This window comes from Kryptolebias marmoratus, linkage group LG2 (genome assembly GCF_001649575.2).
Source record: "Kryptolebias marmoratus isolate JLee-2015 linkage group LG2, ASM164957v2, whole genome shotgun sequence".
In the NCBI taxonomy this organism is placed as follows: Eukaryota; Metazoa; Chordata; class Actinopteri; order Cyprinodontiformes; family Rivulidae; genus Kryptolebias; species Kryptolebias marmoratus.
Window position 1 is genome coordinate 11,134,714 of NC_051431.1, and position 19,308 is coordinate 11,154,021.

General features: G+C 42.4%; 3 protein-coding genes across 6 annotated transcripts; 1 reads left to right on the forward strand and 2 right to left on the reverse strand.

Annotated features, from left to right (window-relative positions):
- The first annotated feature begins 62 nt into the window (after positions 1-62).
- otol1b (otolin 1b) lies at positions 63-5,778 on the forward strand. The gene is made up of 5 exons (XM_017424619.3): positions 63-450; positions 2,474-2,901; positions 2,982-3,071; positions 4,602-4,673; positions 4,759-5,778. Exons 2-5 carry the CDS (start codon positions 2,487-2,489, stop codon positions 5,655-5,657), a joined length of 1,476 nt encoding a protein of 491 aa, XP_017280108.1. The 5' UTR covers positions 63-450; positions 2,474-2,486; the 3' UTR covers positions 5,658-5,778.
- Positions 5,779-7,538: 1,760 nt separating this feature from the next.
- On the reverse strand, positions 7,539-11,119 carry LOC108240830 (high affinity immunoglobulin gamma Fc receptor I). The gene is made up of 6 exons (XM_017424620.3): positions 11,024-11,119; positions 10,898-10,933; positions 10,451-10,753; positions 9,940-10,212; positions 8,970-9,242; positions 7,539-8,612 (listed from the first exon to the last, which is right to left on the reverse strand). The coding sequence occupies exons 1-6, from the start codon at positions 11,046-11,048 to the stop codon at positions 8,338-8,340; spliced, it is 1,185 nt and encodes a 394-aa protein (XP_017280109.1). The 5' UTR covers positions 11,049-11,119; the 3' UTR covers positions 7,539-8,337.
- Positions 11,120-12,238: 1,119 nt separating this feature from the next.
- LOC108240957 (rab5 GDP/GTP exchange factor) lies at positions 12,239-18,728 on the reverse strand. Of its 4 annotated transcripts, none has more exons than XM_017424785.3 (9): positions 18,581-18,728; positions 17,831-18,022; positions 17,561-17,733; positions 16,874-17,052; positions 16,355-16,433; positions 16,097-16,238; positions 15,929-16,020; positions 15,584-15,840; positions 12,239-14,571 (listed from the first exon to the last, which is right to left on the reverse strand). In XM_017424785.3, exons 2-9 carry the CDS (start codon positions 17,998-18,000, stop codon positions 14,125-14,127), a joined length of 1,539 nt encoding a protein of 512 aa, XP_017280274.1. In that variant the 5' UTR covers positions 18,001-18,022; positions 18,581-18,728; the 3' UTR covers positions 12,239-14,124. The 4 variants fall into 4 exon arrangements, with proteins under 4 accessions (XP_017280274.1, XP_017280275.1, XP_037829645.1 ...); XM_017424786.3 differs by having other exon boundaries at positions 17,831-18,019; positions 18,581-18,727; XM_037973717.1 differs by lacking the exon at positions 18,581-18,728 and adding an exon at positions 18,528-18,549 and having other exon boundaries at positions 17,831-18,019.
- Positions 18,729-19,308: the final 580 nt, after the last annotated feature.

Sequence of the window (19,308 nt, forward strand, 5' to 3'; positions counted from 1 at the left end):
ACCAAAGTGTGCCCCCCCTCCAAAAAAAAAAAGAAAAGAAATCCACTGGCCTCTGTTTCGGACTTCTCTTTGGTTGGCTTTGTCCCATGTTAAGAGCCTGGACAGAAGGAATGCCTCCCATATCGGGTGACCCATTGCCCCACGGCCTTTGCTCCTTGCCTAACCCGCAGTGAGGGAGTGCTCATGACGGGCGCTGTATTTTGTGTCACAAAAGCACCTTTCTACACAACAAGGGTACAGAGAATGGGCTACAGCACAGTGGTTCTCCTTGGGTCAGTCCGCCTTAGTGGGATTTTAGACCTCCCCCTTTGCTCCAAACATATACTCTTATTTGTGGGATGTTCTTTCACCCAAGCCTGGCAGAGTTATCAGAGAGACCTGGAGCTCCTGGTGCTGATTTCAAGACTCTGCTACTGAGGATAAATGACTGTACTACTTATGCATAACTGGGTGAGTCTCATGAACTTTGATGAAATTTTTTTTTTTTTTAAAGTTTTTTGAGAAGCAACCGATAAGACCAGTCATTTATGTGTATTTATTGGTGTATGGATTGTTACACTTGATCAAACACTCAAAAAGAACTTGGAATGAAAACTGAAAAAATGACTGGCACATAATGTAGCATAATGTTTTTTGTTGGTAAAATATATTAATTCAAGTTAACTGAAAGTAGGTTTACAATACAGCTGCTGTCAGAAGTTACCATACACGTACAGTATAATGGCATTAATGTCATATTACGTTTGGGCCTTTAATGATTTATTTGAATCTTGATTTTTTTTCAGGGTGGAATAATTAAACAACACAGAACTTCAATGGTTTTTAAGAACAACAATTGGGTGCAGAAGTTTAATTTATTGTAGATTTTCTCTAGTTAAAATTATACGTACAGGCTCACCTAAGTCTTTAAAAAATTGGTGCTGGAGCTTCTAGGATGTTTTTTACCGGCAGTGGCTCAGGAGGCAGGGGTTCGTCTTGTAACCAGAGGGTTGCCGGTTTGAACCCCCGCTCTGCCCGTTTCAGTTGTTATGTCCTTGGGCAAGACACTTTACCTGCCTTGCCTACTGATGGTAGTCAGAGGGTTCAGTGGTGCCAGTGTAATGGCAGCCTCACTTCTGTCAGTCTGCCCCAGGGCAGCTGTGTGAATGTGTGGATGAATGGGTGAATGACTGATTGTAGGGTTTTGGGGTCCTTGGACTAGATAAAGCGCTATACAAGTGCGGGCCATTTACCATTTACCTTCATGAGGTAACTTCTTGTTATTGATCATGATAGACTGCAGCTTTTCTTTGGCAGCACTGATTGGATTGACCAATACTCAAAACAAAGGGAAAGTTCAAGGAACTCAAGTGAAGATCTAAGCAGGGAAGTTGTAGATTTACACAAGTTAAAACTACTTCAAGATCGGCAGTTTAAACAACTGTACATAAATATAAGTTATTAGGATGTGTTGCCACTTTGTCAAGGTTTGGAGGAATGACCCAAATTGTCAGTCTCAGAAAAAAGGAACTTGGTTAGGATGTTCAGGATCAATCCAGAAGCTACCAGGGCTCAACCCTGCCATGAACAGGAAACTGCTGAAACACAAATGTCACTGAGTTTTACATCAACATGAACTGAAAGGGTGCCGATCAAGAAAAAAAAAGCCTCTGCTCCAAAAACAACACCTTCAAGCTCAATGGACAAGTCAAATACCTTTTGGACAACATTTTTTTGGCCAGGCAAGACAAAGATTCAACCATTTAGTCACAACGGCAAAAATTATAGTTGGAGGAGTCAAGATGAGGCTTTCAGACTACATATATAAGAGTACTGAGTATTATACAAGAGTATTGAAGCAACTTTCAGTGGTGGTGGTAGCATTGTGCTGTGGTACTGGTGCATTATAGAAAATGGATGGAATAATGAAGACAGAGGACTCCCTACAAATTCTACAACTTCACCTCAAATCTACAGCCAGATGACTGAAATCTGGACACAATAGGTGTTCCGAAAGGACAAATATCCTTCCAAAATGGCCTTCCCAAAGCTGCAACCTTAACTCAATTGAAAATTTGTGGAGTATGCCTATAAGCAAGATCTAGGCCAGGAAACCAACTATTCTAACCCAATATTAATGAGTGTGTATGCATGTATGTGAAGTGCTGACACTGCATTGGTTAGAGTAGAGCCACAATAAATTCAAATGTGTGCCCAATTTAAAAAAACAAACAAGCATTGATGTTGTTTAGATAATTAATTTAAGCCCCAAAGTAATATGACATTCATTCCCATGATGAGTGAAGTTAAATTTCTGATCACAACTGTTTGGTAATAATTGAAATGGTGAGAGTTGATGCATCATAACTTTTCTTTCCCTTTGCTTTCATCTTGGAAGAGCAGGGTTTGCTTTTTATTTTTGCAATCTTAGTTTTGAAGCTACACTAGATAAAACTTAAACATTCTGACAAATCTGAGTGTTTTTCCTCCCCAGATTCTAGTCAACCATGAGGTTTATCTCCAGTCAGTCGACTCTTGTGGCTGTAGTTGTACTGAGTCTTACCGTGGTGTTCTCAGCTAAAGCAAAGACTACTCAAAAACCAAAGTACCTGTACACAAAGAAGCCCATCCCTCAGGTCACCCTGCACAACCCCGTCACCACCAGCGCACCAAAGACTTTGAAGATAGTGGCAACTCCAAACCCTGTGCAAGTCCAGCCGCGGCCCCAGCCCCAGCCCACCACAGTGAAGACCACATACCAAAGTCATCTCTTTCCACCGTACTACAGTGAAAACACTGAACCCCCAGGTGTTGGTCCTGAGAATTATACCCTGGATTACAACGAGTGCTACTTCAACTTCTGCGAGTGCTGTCCGCCAGAAAGGGGCCCCAGGGGCCTAAAGGGAGAAAGAGGCCTAGCAGGTATTATACTCACTGATAATATTTTGCTATGTTTTACCATTTTGTAGCATTTTGAGCGTCACTTACTTTCACTTTTAAAGGGCCCCAAGGTGATATTGGCCCTGCAGGACCAGCTGGTTTACCTGGACCACCTGGCATGAGTGGTCCTATAGGCTTTAAAGGAGAAAAGGGTATGTACTTTCTGGTTATTTGTACATTTAAAATGTCATATTGTAAACTATATTATTACACTGTATTGTAGCGGATGTAATGAAGTAGGGGACGACGGTTAAATACACAAACTTTATAACAGCAACTGTGCCATTACGCCAGGCACCAGTACAAATTTTTACTCTGCATTTCTCTTTAACGCGGTCTCTTCTGTCCTAGGCTGTCACAGCATCACCCTCTAGTGACAAGAAGTAATAACAGCAACAAGTTAAAACATAAATGTGTTCACTGTGTAAACCTAAGAACACAGCACCTTGTATTTCCAGAACAAAGAAAAGCACATGTACAGTGCAAAAGTTTTGAACTACCCCTAATTTCTTATTTATTTATTTTTTGCTTTCTTGTAATCTGTTAAAGTAGTCTTGATCAACAGTTATTTTGGCTTTTGGATGGTATTTCAAAGTTTATTCTTTGGGCATGATTGCCAGCTTCTTTATTTTTGTCCAGTTAATGCATATGGCGTAACAGCATATTGTTGTGCTTAAAAATAAACAAGTGGAAGAAAACAGCAGTATCAGGCCAAAAACAAAACAAAAATACATCTACATCAGATGAACAACAACTAATTATCTAAAAATAATACCCTATAGGGGAAAAAAATACAGCAAAGACTTGAAACAGGAAATGAGAGATGCATTATCTTTCAGTTGAATGTCTATCATATGCTAAGTTTTCAGCTTACAGCTTTTTGGAAATCACTTTGTTAGTCCTACAATAATGTTTTATCTGTCAAACTGTGTTATTTTTGTCATATTTATTAGATCCAACTAAATAAATGAAAACTGTCATGGTGACAGGATGCTTATCATAGAGTTATTAGTTAACAGGTTACTAGCTAGGTAGCTAGCTAGCACATTTGCTACATTCTAGCTAACAAATTTATAGGGATAAATTGTATGTGACAAGCTGCTGGTAACAAAGTATCTAAGGATTAAAATGAATACAAATCTTAGTTGTCTGTTATATGGAGACACAACACTGGTTTATTTTATGAGTTTAGCCTTTTTGTGTCTAAATGATTCTAAAGTCAAAGTTAAATGGTCACATAGTAAACAGGAAATGAGGAAAAGAGTCACTAAAAAAACACTGAAAAACTTATCAAGTCTGGAAAAAGCATCATTCAAGACTACTTCAATAGATTACAAGAAAGTCTGGATCCTAAAGCTGAATAAAAATAAATTAGGAATGACTTTCTGTACAGTACTTTTCTGTGATTGTATACCTTTGCAAGAACATATCAGGGAATGTGATGCAATGGCGGCAAAATAAAGAAGGGCAACAGCACCACCTAGCATCTTTTACCTCCATGGACCCAGTTTAAAACAAAGACAAAAACTAAAACAAGAACTTTGGTACTCGCAATTTAGGCACATTTTCCCCCATAGACTTTGATTTTTTTGCAAAGTAGGTTGGCTAATCATAAAATTGTTTTAACCTGGTAGCACCACTCAAAGATTTATTCATATTGCTCATTTAAATACATTTCCCAGGAGATAAAGGTGACAAGGGAAACAGTGGGATTCCAGGGACACCAGGAATTTCAGGGAAACCAGGACAAAAAGGTACAACGTACTTTAGAAGATTATTTGATATTTATCTATTTTTGTCAGGTTTCATTAGTTTTGACTCAGTGTTCTAACTTTACAGGTGATGTTGGCTACAAAGGTGAAAAAGGTGAAATAGGGTTGGAAGGTGTCAAAGGTGACAAAGGGGAAAAAGGTGAGCTTGGCCAGAATGGTACTGTTGGAGAGAAAGGAGAACCTGGACCACAGGGACCTGTTGGACCTCCAGGAACAGCTGTTGAGCTGGGTCCTAAGGGAGAGAAAGGAGATAAAGGCGACTGTGGCGTATTTGGGGAAAGAGGACCTAAAGGTGAGCGTGGAGAACCTGGACCTCCAGGTGTTCAGGGTGCAATGGGAATACCAGGATTGCACGGCAAGCACGGCACCCCAGGTCCTGTTGGCATCCGAGGCGATCCGGGACATCCTGGACAACAAGGAGAACCGGGAGTGCCAGGCCCTCAAGGACCACAAGGCATGAGAGGGATGTCTGGGCCAAAAGGGGACAGAGGTTACCCCGGGATGAGAGGAGACCGGGGCTTTCGTGGATTTAAAGGAGCCAAGGGATCAGGGCATTCCCAGAAACGGTCCGCCTTCAGTGTGGGTCTCTCCCCAAGAAGATCCTTTCCTCCCTCCGGCTTCCCGATCCGCTTTGACAAAATCTTCTACAACGAAGAGAACCATTTCAACATCACGTCCAACAGTTTTACGTGCGTCCACTCCGGAGTTTATGTCTTCTCCTTCCACATCACGGTACGCAGTCAGCCGCTGAGAGCCACGCTGGTGGTGAACGGGGCGAGGAAAGTCAGGACACGGGACTCTCTGTACGGTCAAGACATCGACCAGGCATCCACTCTGGTGGTGCTCCGGCTGGCAGCAGGTGATCAGGTCTGGATGGAGACGTTCAGAGACTGGAATGGGGTGTACGCCAGCAGTGAGGATGACAGCATCTTCTCTGGGTTTTTACTTTACGCAGACAAACCCTGATCCGGACTCCTTTTTACCGGCAGTCTGGTCCTCACTGAAGAAAACACCAAATACTGATGGTGCTATAAGCTGCTTAAATATGTGTTTTTATTTTCTCATTATCATCTAGCTTCTCTTTTTGTTTCCATTACCAGCTGAATTATGGAGGGACTTCTAAAACCACTCACGACCTCAGGGGACAAACGAGTCAGGGGCCCCCTGATCCGGAACCTCACAAAAGGCACAATACAAGGACAAAGAGATTCAGGCTTTAAAAGCACACTGTTGTTTCAGCTATTTATAAAATATCCTTAGAGGAAATTGAGATTTTCTTGTTTAGAGCATGTGCAAAAAGAACACAACAAAGACAAAACAATGCAGTGAAAAGATGGTGCTAAAAGCATAAAATACAAGCTATATTTGAATAAAAAATTATCCCTGACAAAGAAATGACAATGGCATATAGTCAAAGCACTTCCATTGCTTGATATAAGACTTTAAAATAGAAAAAAGAGAAGACAAGAAAAGCAGTTTCTGCTAAGACATATCAAGTAAATAATTAAAAAACAGCAAAATGTCAAAACTCCAATGTGATCAGACAATGAATGTGACTAAAACGAACCACAACAAGACTAAATATCCAAAAGGACGACTAAGACAGTCAATGTTTTTCCTCTTTGCTGCTCCCTTCTGCAGGGAACGCCACAGCAAGCGAACTCACCTGAAAGATTCGGCAATTGTTTTATGCCGAACACCCTTCCTGACACAACCTGAGCTCAGGATTACAAAACCGCAACACTGACCACTGAGCTACCGGAGTAACACTACTGATGTATTTACTCAAAAACACTCAGAACGAATAACTTCCAAAATGCAGAAAGAATATACGGTTACAAAGAGTCTCAAAACATCTGTAGAACGGGTTGAATAACTCCAGCGAACCACACTGAGTCGCAAAACGGCTTCAGATACATTAAAAAACACAAATGAAAATGCTAAAAAATGAGTCCGAACAAACAGACAGATTCAGAAAGGTGACAGATATTCCAAGTGATAAAAATCGCAAAATTGAATAGATTTGGACTATAAAACTGGAAATCCTTGAATAAACGCAGATCGTTCATCGCCTGACATTCCAACGTTTTGAAGAACGTCTTCCCAGAATCCGTTAATGCTCGGAGTATGTGATGTGAATGACTCTCAGCTACTACCACATTAAATTTGAGCTCATTGTGTATAAAACCGACCAAAGTTGATTAGCTGCGGTGACCATCTTGAAATGGGTTAACTCCCAAAGTCGTTCAGTTGTAGATAAACACACACCTTTCATGGCAGCCGTGCTAATTAACAGTCAGTACACTGAAAAACCTGCATCACTTTAAAATTTCCACCAGACAATGAAGGAAACAGGAATTTAGCAATATATAATGTAAAAATACATCTTCATTAACCCTGTATTATAGACTAAATCCTTACTCTTCCCTTAAACTTTAAATTATTTATTTATACTTTAAATCATTTCGATCTCATGACCCACTGTCAGCCTGTTTTTTTAAAAAAAGCTCCTTCATTTCCTCCTACAACCCTGTTTCCTTCCTTTTTTGTACACTGATGTGTTTTGCAATATCTTTGTTACATTTTCAACCTTGATTTTCTTTTTTCTATAATCAGAAATGATGTAAAGAATTCATATTTGTTTTAGTATTCAAAAAATGCGCCTGTGATCCTTTGTTCTATTATTAAAGGGATTGTAAATTTGGCTAGAATGACCGTATCTGTCTACAGTGGAGAATATTTCAGAGGTATCTCTCGACGTTTTAACTAATTTGGTGTTTTTATTTATGTACAAAGTTTTTCGGTACAGTAGAAAGAAATGTGTTTGTTGAAAATAAAGTCCAGCAGTACATATAAAATACTGAATGCTTTATTTGATCAGAGATATGACAGCCGTTATTGTAAATTCATTCTCTCAGTTTTGCGGAGGACTCCGTGAAGATAGTGTAAGGTGTTGTGAAGAGTTAAAGGGATAGTTCTGAGGTTTTTAAAGTGGGGTTGTGAGGAAAAGTTATGAACTGCTAATATCTTACCTGTCGTAGACGGTTCTTTGAATGACCTCCGTTTGGAGGAACAGATCTAAGTGGATTGCTGCCATCTTAACTTTGATTTTAACTTTTTTTTTCTGGTTCATTCGAAAACTATTTAAAAAATCTTTAAATCTGTAAATCTTTCCAGCAGATTTACAGATTATCTGACGTTGTTCTGAAAGTGCTACAACTAGCTGCTGCTACTTGCACTTTAACATTAACGTTATATAAAAAATATAAATAATCTTGTAATTTAAAATGTATATGGATGTAAAGGTTTATAAAATACCATTCACGTGAATTTCTGAGAAGGTTTAGAAACTTGGCTTCTTTTAGGTGACCAGCAATCGACTAGGCGTTAGCTCATCAATCCATCCAAAGGGCTATCAGCCACAGGTAAGATAGTGATTGTTCATAACCTTTCAACAGAACCACACTTCAAACGATCCGGACTGTCCCTTTAACACTGCAGGTATTTGCATCAGTGCGCAACAGCAGAACATCGAACAGTGAAGGATATGAAAAAGCTAAGCTTCGAGTTATAACTGCGCGACGTGTGGCGATGATTCGCACAAAAGAACAAAACCTAAACTAGAGCAAGTCCAGATATCTTCAGATTAGTCATCGTCCTGGGAAACAATGAAAGGCCTCGGAGGCGGAGATTGGTTTGAAAACTGGTCCGTAGATGGACTGCTTGGCTTGGGCAGCTCAAACCTCGACGGGGCACCAAAGGCTCTGTGGAGAGAACGCTCACTAACAGAAGGAGTCGCAGCGAGGCGCTGGGATCTTGTTAACTGAGCTGCAGGAGTCAGGCGATGTCCTGGGGGCGACTTTGATGAAGCTAAAGGCTTGAAGCTTCTAACGTGAGGACGAGGAGGAGGCATCTGCGTTCCTGTTGGGTAAGAGATAAAGTGACTTTAAAAGTCCTGCAACTTCTACGCCAGGTTCTGCTCTTTTGACAGTTCAAGGGGTAAGACTTTAGAGCAGTGGTCTCCAACCCTGGTCCTCGAGGGCCACCATCCTGCATGTGTTCCTTGTTTCTCTGCTCCAACACACCTGATTCAGTGGTTAAATCACCTCTTCATGTTCTGCAGAAACCTGTGAATCACCCATTGATTTAATCAGGAGTATTGGAGCAGAGAAACAAGGAAAACATGCAGGATAGTGGCTCTCCAGGACCAGGATTGGAGACCACTGCTTTAGAGATTCAGTTTAGGACACACAGTCGGCTACATTTCATTTAAATCACCTGGAACGTCTCCAAAACTTCTGGCCTCGCTCCACTGAACGAGATCCAACTGTGGCACCTTGGCCCGGCAGCTGTACCAGCCCGGAGCCCGTCTGAACACGTTGTGGTTTGCTGAGACCGCCGGCCCCATTAGTTTGTTGTTCTTGTAGAAGTAGAAGTTAATCGGGGGAGCGGGCGCTCGAGCGTGGTACTTGACGTGGCAGATGAGCTTCATTTTATCTGGTCCCATCTTGGCGTCGGCGTCGATCTCCAACACCGGCTCAGACAGAACCTCTGAGACAGATTATCAGGAGGGGAAAGATTACCGACAGGATGGAGGAATCATGTTTAAATGTTTAAATGTCAGCAGTTGTTTAGTTTTGAAGGAACAAAAAAAAAAAAAGCTCCTTGTTTTTGTTCAACACAATATGTTGAACTATTTGTTGGCCCGCAGCAGCGACCTCCCGAAAGCAACGCCATCGAGTTGCCAAATCCCCGCTGTGGGCCAGGAAAGAGTCAACAACCAAAGGTTTTACTTGCTCACCACATAAAGGGACAGTCTGGTCATTTTGAAGTGATGTGCTGTCAAATAGTTCTTTAATATTAACAATGAAAGTACCGTATCAGACGTTTCCTCTGTCACAGAGTCACAGAGTATGAAGAAAAGAGCAAAAGTCTTCATCCAGGCTAGGCTAATGGCTAGCCAAACGAGGGCAATTGTTCGGCTGGAAAAGCTGAACAAAAAGTGTTTTAGGTATGTTGAGAAGGAGTTGTTTTAAGAGCCTGAAAAACGCCAGCGTGGTCAGCCTTTAGCCTCTCCTTGACGAAAACTTTAGTCCTTCTCTCCAAACTCTGGGACTGATAAGGTTACGAAGTGTTGGTGACTATTTGACAGAAAGAAACTTCGATGATGACCAGGCTGTCTCTTTAAATGGATGCTGCGTTCAGAAGCTCGTGGCACGTTCAGAGGTAACCTAGTCAATAAACTCACCTACAACATGTACCGGAGTGTCAACCGAGATCACAGAGTGCGTCTGCTGCCTCATATCCCAGGACGCCCTGCAGGAGTACAACCCGTCGTCCTCGACGGTCGCCTCGGTCAAGCGGAAATGCGAGTTGTAGCCATTTTGTCTCATTACTTCTACGCCGTTTCTGTACAGGATGGTCTCGTGAACCGGAAAGTTCCCTCGAAGGTGACACTGCAAGGTCATGGTTTCTCCGACGAGGACAGGGTGCTGTGGAGCCTGCAGGATAGCCCACCCTCCTTGGAAAGGGTTACAGAGAAACGGGCAGATTTCATTTACAAACCGAAGAAGAAACAAAAGATTTCACAGCTTGGCGGTAAAGGGCAGCAAGAGTGGCCATTTCAAGTGCAAGCGAAGAAATACTGTGGAAGAGGATTTCATTCTATAACTTAGAGGCAGTCTGCAGCCGCCTCTAAGTTATAGAATGAAATCCTCTTCCACATAAACGCTCGATTATTTGGTCAAACGAGACCCTACCGTCCACGACGACCTCCACAGGCAGACTCGGCTTGGTTTTGAGGTTTCCCATCGCCGTGTCCCTCACCCCCTGGCAGGAGAACTTTCCACTCTCCTTGACGTGGACGTTCCACAGCCTGATGGTCTCCCCGGTCTGCGGGAGCTGCTCGGACCCTCTGAACCACCAGTAGCGCCAGGTGGACTCGGGGAAGTCAGGAACGCTGCACCTCAGCTGCAGGCTCCCCCCGGAAAAGATCCTCGAACTTTCAGAAACGAGCTGAATGGAGGCCCTGAACGAGGTGACCAAGGGGTTTGAAGAGGGGGCTAAAAAAAACAACAAAAAAAACGCCACGAATGGGTTACTAATCAGATAATAAAATCAGCTGTGAGCATTAAAACTTTAAACTGGGATCTGAACAGCTAAAATAATTACTCAAACAATGGAGTATCAGATAATTTATCCCATACCTGCAGGTACAGCAAGGTGCGGCAGCGACAAAAAAACTGAAAAAAAGCCAAACAAATATACAAATAAATGACACTTATTGCTGCTAAAATGATAAAATAAATGAAGCAACTTCAATGAAAACTTACCGAGGAGGGAGAGGAGTGCGTTCATCGTGCAAACTGAGTTTACTCAGAAACAGAGAGGGGACCAGATTCATTTATTTTAAATAAAAAGAGAAGTGAAAATGTTTTGGGCATATTTTTTCCTGATGCTGTTTCATCACTCAGGATGTCCTTTTTTTTTAACCAAATCTGCTGCCCTCAGTCATAAAATTCGTTTCTTGTATACACCAAGTGACATTGTGTGTTTAAAGAAAGGCCATCATTTCTAAACTCAGGATTTTTTAAATAAAAAGTTAACAAAATAATTTTTTTTTTTTTTTAATCAAATAAATTCTGCATTCCCTCATTTTCATGAGATTTTCAGCCATTTCCTCTGCGATGTAAGCGGTTATATTATAATATAAATTAATTTTTTTTCAATACTGTGTGCACTTTGTTCTGGTTTTCACCTCATTTTAGGACAATTTCTTGGATCATCTGAATCCTGGCATGTGAAGCACGAGAAGAGGAACTGAAAAAGAGTTTCAGCTGAAACTCACCAACGCCCGTTTACCACGAAACAAACCTTAAGGCAACACTGGAAAAACAGAGGTTAATAAACCCTCGTTTTTTAAAAAAAAAAACACATTTACACTGAGGCGGCAGGGTGACGTTTCTAGAGTTAAATCATATTAGATGTGATTAATCGTATCTATGTGACAATTTCATCTAAAGGTTGTAGAATGTCAGGATAAAATACTAAAACAAACTGTTAAATATTCTGTTTTATGTCCATTTCTGCAGATTCAGTTTAAAAGACATTTAAACCAGACTTTCTTTTTTTTCTTTAGTTATGTTAATTTTATATCACCATAAAAGGCAAATATTCTTTTCAATCATGTTTTTTCAGCGCCAACCCAGTTCAAGATGGCCGCCACAGCCAGCTGACCTGAAACCTCAGTCGCATGTACAGATGCTGACCCGGAGCTCGGCGTGGTAGAAGCCGAGAGTCGATCACAACCTTGCGGGCGCACTTTGAGCGTGACATCTGACGCCACGAGCTTCGCGTCACTTCGAAGATTTACCGGCGACGACTCTGTCACTTCTGAGCTTGCAGCCTAAAACTCTGGCGTTAAAGGTGGCGGGCGATATGCATTCTTTCAAGGAATGTCAGGCCGTTCATTTTCCAAAAGAGATCAACAGGGGGAATGGTCAAACCCTGTGGACTTTGTGATCCCTGCAGCAACAACGACACAAGTCTTAAAGCATTCTCTGTTTTTATTGATCGTCGCACACCCATAGAAGCCAATAAGACTGTCCCAATAAGTTAATTTTAAATTAAAGGCAGTACAGAGTCAGTGTCTCCCCAAACCTATAAAGAAACAAATGAAAGGGAAAACAAACCAAAAAATGGTTTAAAATACTAAATAAATAGCATCTGCATACAGTGCAACAGCAGGTAGTTCGAGCTGGAGCTGAAATCTGCAGCTGCAGGCCGAACGTCCCACTGCAAACGTCAACAAAACATTCAAGACTCGTAACATGGGAGGGAAATGAAACCTTAGCTCATGAGAACGGGGAGAAAAAGGCGCCGATCGCAGTGTTTTTTTTGTTTTTTTTATAACCACCGCCAAAACATTTCCTTCACTGTAAAACTGCTCAATTTATACACACATGGAAACAAACAGTTTGCAGCTGCTGTTCTCTTTCCATTTAACAGAAGCCCTCAGTTCAGTGCGGACCGGGAGCTTTAAAACGTCCGACAAAAGTGCTTCAGAACAAATGCTCATTTCCACAAACACAGCAACTACGGGCTTGGGAGTCATTTCGGTGCTTCCCGTTCGCAGCCAAACGGCATTTTATTCCGTCTAATTAAATTAAAACCTCTGATAGAGCAAAAACTAAGAGTCACTTCACTTAAAACTGCGCTTTTAGCAGACATGCAGCCTCTTGAGAACCTCAAAAATCAACAAGTCATGTTCAGTTTTCTTTAGCTACTGTAAATATTACAGGTTTAATGTCATCGAGAAGAATCAATGTCTGCCACTCTATAGAAAAATAAAATCACTTCTGTACGTCCAGCTTGGAACTGGAGCCTGGAATGAGAACGGGACGATATCTACACAAACTCGCCGATTTCTCGACACGGAGGAAACGTGTCTGTAAGCCTATTCAACACGCACACATGCACGCTGTCAGTTTTTGTCCTACAAGGAGAGGGAAACGCCGGGTGAATCCAGCCCGGACAGCAAGCACGATGAGCTGTCAGGTATGCTGAGCGATAAAATAAATCAAATTTAGATTTCCAAATTCCTCATTTGAAAACACATTTTGTTTACATTTCCTGTTGATGTTTCTCGGACAGCAGTTTCCGTTTACACCAACGTCAAAAAAGAAAAAAACCCCGCTTTTATCCAGATTGCACAAATGTTACAACAATAAAAAGTACTGAGGTACTGATGAGAAACGGACGGGTCTTGGAAGAGCTTAGATTGTCTGTTTTTCGTTGCAATTAAAGGAAGCGTCTGAGATGTTCGAGGAAGTCCGGCACAGATCCGTGGAAGGATGCGTAAATCCGTCTCTGTGACGTTAGGATGTCGAACAAGTAGTTTGGAAGTAACACGTCTTCGCCTTCGCGCGCAGAGTTAGAAGAGAGGATTGACACGAGCATAATACTGCATTTGTTACACAGAAATAAAACTAATGCAACAAAAATTCCGTGCAACAGCCTGAAAACCTAAAGTAACATGTCGTTTATGCTTTTTGACGTAAATAAAAAGGTAGTTTAGAGAATTTGCAAGCTTTCAAAAAAGGTGCCAAAAAGTGAACTTTGCGATAAGCCTGCTGTCGTGCTGAACGGCACATCTGGCTGCAGCTTCTTATCTACCGCACAGGTGCTGAAGTGGTGTCGAGCTTCTCGTTTAACTCTGCGAGAAAAGCGAAGGTGCGCACCCGCTGAGATGCTGAATTCAACAGTTAGTTTTCAGTTTGTTTTCACCGCCTCAGAGGCAACAGATGGATGGAAATGTGATCCAGAGTCAGCAGCTGCTGGATGTGCATACGGACAGCCGGGTTTGACAGCAAGGAAGGAGGAGAAGGCTACGCTCAGCCGGTGGTGGTTCCTTTGCCGAGCCGAAGTTCTCACATCAGCCGGCGAACACCTGAGGTGTCAGCGGCGGGGGCAGCAGCTCGTTCTCAACATTATCCGAGTCGATAGCCGACGAGGCCGCGGGCTCCGTCCCGCCGCCTTTGGCTGTGGTGGCGCTCTGCGTTTCCAGCGGGAAGCTCTCCATGGCGCTCTGCACCGTCTGCTCCACCTCGTCCGTCCAGTCGATGAGGTCGCTCTCCATCTGACGGGCCTTTTCCATGACGCGCTCCTGCCTCTCGCCGAGCCCCGTCAGCAGGTCCAGGCTGTTGTGGGCCTGAGCGAGGGCGCCGCCGCCCGTGGACGAGGAGGAGGAGGAGGAGGCGGCGGCTCCGGTGGACTGCAGCCAGTGGGGGGACGCCTGGCCTGACATGTAGAGCTCAAACTCCTCAGAGCTCAGGTTCAAAGACTGGCCGTCCAGTTTCTCTATGAAAGCCACGGCGCAACACTGAGGAGCAAAACAGAGACTTGTTTTAGAATTTAGGTCATTTCGTTGGCGTAACGGTTGAAACAAACAGATGATGGACTGAGGTAGTGACTGTATGAACACGGTGTGTGTGTGTGTGTGTGTGTGTGTGTCAACAACCTCCTCAGCTGAAATCACCAACATTTAAAACCTTTTACCGGCCATTTTATTGCTTCTTAACACAAATGGCTAATCAGCCAATCACACAGCAGCAACTCAACCCATTCAGGCATCCAGATGTGGTGAAGTCGCCTTCCTGAAGTTCAAAACGAGCATCAGAACGAGGAAGAAAGAGGATTTAAGTGACTCGGTTGTTGGTGGCAGACAATCGTCGCTAAGGTTTGCAGAGAATGGTCGAAAAAGGGAAAAAACATCCAGTTAGCTGCGGTGGTGTGGATAAAAATGCTTTCCTGATGTTAGAGCGGGATAAGCAGACTAGTTTGTGATGATAGAAAGGCAACTGTAGCTAAACCTCATGTGTTTCATTTGAACTTTTTTTTTTGAATGTTTAATTAATTTATTTGTTTTCCTACTTTGCTACCAAATAAAAAAAGTGAACAGTTCAGTGAAGTATAAAGTTTGAAGACATAAAAACACAGAAAATGAAATCCAAAAGCTTTCATTGTGAGTCAAATGAAGATTTTTGTTTAAAAAGGGACAGTTCAGCTCTTTTGAAGGTTCTATGGAAAGGCCTTGAACAAATAATATCTTACTGGTTGTGGATAGCTCTTCGAACAATTTATTCGTAACTGAACCGTTGAGCTAATGGCTAGTCCGAGTGGACAAAGACCAAAGTGGTCTTAAAGGAACTCCAATCTCAGATGTTTTAGATCGGTTCGTGCAAAAAGCCGTTTTATACACCTTTACGCCATCATTTTCACATTAGTTACACCTGCTGCTACCTGGACTTCATCAGAAATGTGGCGGATGTAGTCCGTGGTGCTGATTAAAGACGTACGAGCCAAAAAACAAGCTAATAACGTCATTTCCTCACCAGATTAGTGAAGTAGTAACCATCCTCTCCGGTCCTGAGCCTGCTGGGTTTGGAGAAGCGCGTGATGTACTGGATGTTGGACTGCAGCCGTGGAGGGTTCGCTTTCAGCACGATGTAAATGAGAGTAGGGAGGAAGTCGTCGGCAGACGCAGCCTCCTTCTTGGTCACTTTGATGGCGTTGAAAATCTGTTTGCAGCACCGAGTTATGCAGGCCAGCTTGTCTCTGGGGACTTGCTTCGAGTCCATTTCTATGACATCTGAAACAAGGGGAGAAATATGTCGAGCGGACATCGCCTGGAAGGGCTTAGCTGTTCTGCGTCTCTGAAAACAAATAATCAGACTCACCTGTAATAGCTTTGACCACACTGTCGGAGACCTCGGGGATCTCTTCGTTCACAGGAACACACAGCATCTCAATGGTGACCCAGTGCAGGTCTCTGTAACGACACACAATCAGGGCGGTCTACCTTTTTGTCTGCTTCTTTCTGCACCAGCAGTAAAACGTGAGCGAACCTGATTCTCTTCTGGATCGCCAGGTCTTTCTTCTCGTCATCTGTGGTTTCGGGACAGAAAACTTCTTGGTAGAGGCGAGTCATCATGTACTTCTCCACTTCATCCATAATTCTCTCGAGCTCATCTGTTGAATCTACGAAGCCTAAAAGAAAAAAAAACAAATGGATACAATGAAAACGTGCTTTATAGTGAGCAATATTCACCTTTTGGTGAACGTTATTAACTACAAACTGATTAAATTTAAGAGCGACGACGTGCCTTTGAACTGGGAAAGGCGCTCCGAGAGGTTCTGGTAGAAGTCCTGCACGCACTCCGACAGTTCATCAACCCCGATTTCCTGAGCCAAGGTCCAAAATAAACATTTTAGCTTAGATATAACCAGACTTCAGTTAAAAAACCTACCTAAAACACGGGAGCAGGTCAAAGTTATCAATGTTATTTATGAAAACTGCAAACTGAACTGAAAACAACAATTATAGGTTTTGGCAGTATATTGGAAAATAGCATTGTTGGTAATTACTGGAAAACGTACACATATTTTCCACTTCATTAGCTGGAATAAGGAACTATATTGCGCAACTTTTTTGAGTTTTAGAAAGGTCACATTAAGTTTTGCTTAAATAAACTAGAAATTTAGGATGACAACGTTGTTTAACAAAAACATTCAGTGAATCGGAAACACCCGGCGCTGCCGGACTTTTAAAAACAAAAGTGATCTTAGATGAAAACGGAACTCGAAGCAGACGTGACGTTAACGGCTCGCCTGGACTTGCTCACCCGTTTGAACACCATGTCCTCAGTGAAAGCCCGACACTGTCTGAAGATTTCTCCACCGGGCTTCAAAGGCTTGAGAAAACTGATGAAGTCCCGCGTGGCGCGGTCCCCGCCCAAGGACGACTGGCGGCTCGCCGAGGAGCTGGGGCTCGGGCTCGACTGTGCGTCGAACGAAGACGCGTCTGGGAAAAGGACACAGAGTTTTACTTTCATCAAAAGCTACAGAAACGTTGAGCGTCCCGTCCTGATTTCCCCACTTAAAGGCGCAGCAGTGAACGCTTTGTGCTGCAACCTTCCGACTGTGTTCAGGCCCGGGGAAGATGTGGCACGAATTAAATCAAGTTTCGAGGCGGGCAAACTCGCTCTGCACAAGAAAACTGAAGGGCAGAGCTGGAAAAAGTGTGACACGAAATATGAATTTTTCCAGCTTCTAAAATGAGCTTAATCACCTTTGAATGATTCAGTGTCAGAATAGATGTTTCCTGGAGAACACATTAAAAAAGCTGAAATTCTCAACAACTTTCTTTTACACAGCGACAGGCCAAACATGCAGTTTCAGATGAATCTCTCACTCAGCGCAGCAAACCTGGCAGAAACACTAACACGACGCAGGCTTGCAAACGAGGAGAAAGTTGTTTGGGATCAACTCGCAAGAAGTCGTGAAGCACTGGTATCTGCCCCACCGATTACCTTTTCTTGGTGGTGTTTTTGACGACGGAGTGAAAAACTTTGTGACTGTGGTGACTTTGCTGGACTTCTCCCTTGTCTTCCTCTCCTCGTACTTGTTGGCGGGCGTGATCTGAGGCTGCGACTGGGTCTTCTGGTGTCTGCTCGCATACGCCTCCTCTTCCTCTCTCTGCAACCTGGAATGGAAACAGTCGTAGAAAACCCAACGCTTTCCAGGTGGACAAAAGCAAAGAGATTCGCCACTCTGAACTAACGCAAGGGAGCCAGACAAACCTCTCAGCGAGGGCCCAGTCTTCTTGAATCTGCCTTTGCTTTTCTCGCTGATTTTCCTCCCGCCAGCACTTTGAGCACAGGCCCTGCCAGGCTGTGTTGCCATAAAAACCACATCCTTTCTTGCAGAGCAGCTCCGATTGGTCCAGATGGATGCCTCGCCTTTGGCTCATCTTACTTCAATGTAAAGGACTGCTGGAGGGGACACGGAGGGAAAAGTCAACCTGCAGAAATGCACCTTAAATCACGACTGTTGCTGTTTATATGATCAAACAAGTAGCATTTTGCTTCTTCTTGACTTGCACCAAACCTTAATAATAAACACACAGGCTGCTCATTAGAATTTACTAACTAGGATTTTATCTCATTAAGAATCAAGACGTTTAAAAAAGTCAGAAAAACGTCTGAGATACGACTTGTTTTGGGTGCTGGTTAGATTTGCCTCTAAAGGAATTTACATCAAACGGCTACGAGCTAAGTTAGCATTAGCTCACAATTAATATCATGACTAACTCTCAAACTACCTCTCGACATATTCTTACTTCCACAAAGACACATCCCAGCTTTCATTTCGGACAATTTTACATCATGTTAAAGGTGGATGCTTGTGCTGGAAAGCCTGTCTCATGCATAAGATCGGTAATCCAGTACAAGCTAAGCTAATCAGTGCTAACTAAGCTTATTATCAAGCTAGATTTACGTGACGTTAAGAAGTCTCCTCTCTGTGTGAGTTATTTGTTTTAGAAAACACACTTTCATTCGTCTCAAAGATTATCGGGTAACGTCGCTGTCTCTTCGGTCTGCTTGTTGGTGAATATTGACATTAGCCAGGCGGCTAACTTCGTCCCAGAGCCATTTTATCTGACAGCTACTTCTTCTTCTACGAAGAGATTTTGTTTTATTATGAGAGGGGTTCAAAGATGTATAAAGGGCGCTACCGCCACCCAGCGGCGAGTTATGGGAATTACAACAAGCCCGAATTCCAAAACTAAGTAAAGGAAACATTTAATTATTACTTTTTTTTTAAATAATTTAATCAGTAGATGATATAATGTTATTTATTTTAATTGATAATTGAACAAAAAATGCTTTAATATATCTGAAAAATTTAAAATCCATTTGGAAACTTGAACAGCCACAGTTTTTTTTGGTTTGTTTTCTTTTCTGGGAGCATTTTTTATAGTTTGTCAGAAGGAAACAAACCTTCAGCTTGGCCACACACGTTTCATTTTTGTGAACAATTAATAATATTATTTTCATTCTTTTCTTCTTATATATGTATATATTTTCTCTGTATTCTTTTGGCTCTCTCTACTGTCATTTATCGCTCCTCGTTCACCTGTGCCCAGAAGGTGGAAACTAACTTTCCTTTCTAAGACCAAGTGAGCTCAGGATTTTAATGGTACTCTCAGGCACAATACTTTAAATCCCTTTCTTTTATAGTGATAAACAATATTTAAACTGTTTAAACATTCTAATAA

Excerpts from the sequence above, each read along its gene's own strand:
- otol1b (XM_017424619.3), top strand. The coding sequence starts at position 2,487 with ATGAGGTTTATCTCCAGTCAGTCGACTCTTGTGGCTGTAGTTGTACTG. Across the intron at positions 2,902-2,981 it reads GGGAGAAAGAGGCCTAGCAG|GGCCCCAAGGTGATATTGGC; the intron begins GTATTATACTCA and ends TCACTTTTAAAG. Across the intron at positions 3,072-4,601 it reads AGGCTTTAAAGGAGAAAAGG|GAGATAAAGGTGACAAGGGA; the intron begins GTATGTACTTTC and ends TACATTTCCCAG.
- LOC108240830 (XM_017424620.3), bottom strand. The coding sequence starts at position 11,048 with ATGAACGCACTCCTCTCCCTCCTCG. Across the intron at positions 10,754-10,897 it reads GCACCTTGCTGTACCTGCAG|CCCCCTCTTCAAACCCCTTG; the intron begins GTATGGGATAAA and ends TGTTTTTTTTAG. Across the intron at positions 8,613-8,969 it reads AAGTTTTGGAGACGTTCCAG|GAACGCAGATGCCTCCTCCT; the intron begins GTGATTTAAATG and ends CTTACCCAACAG.
- LOC108240957 (XM_017424785.3), bottom strand. The coding sequence starts at position 18,000 with ATGAGCCAAAGGCGAGGCATCCATCTGGACCAATCGGAGCTGCTCTGC. Across the intron at positions 17,734-17,830 it reads GACTGGGCCCTCGCTGAGAG|GTTGCAGAGAGAGGAAGAGG; the intron begins GTTTGTCTGGCT and ends TTTCCATTCCAG. Across the intron at positions 15,841-15,928 it reads TGTGGTCAAAGCTATTACAG|ATGTCATAGAAATGGACTCG; the intron begins GTGAGTCTGATT and ends CCCTTGTTTCAG.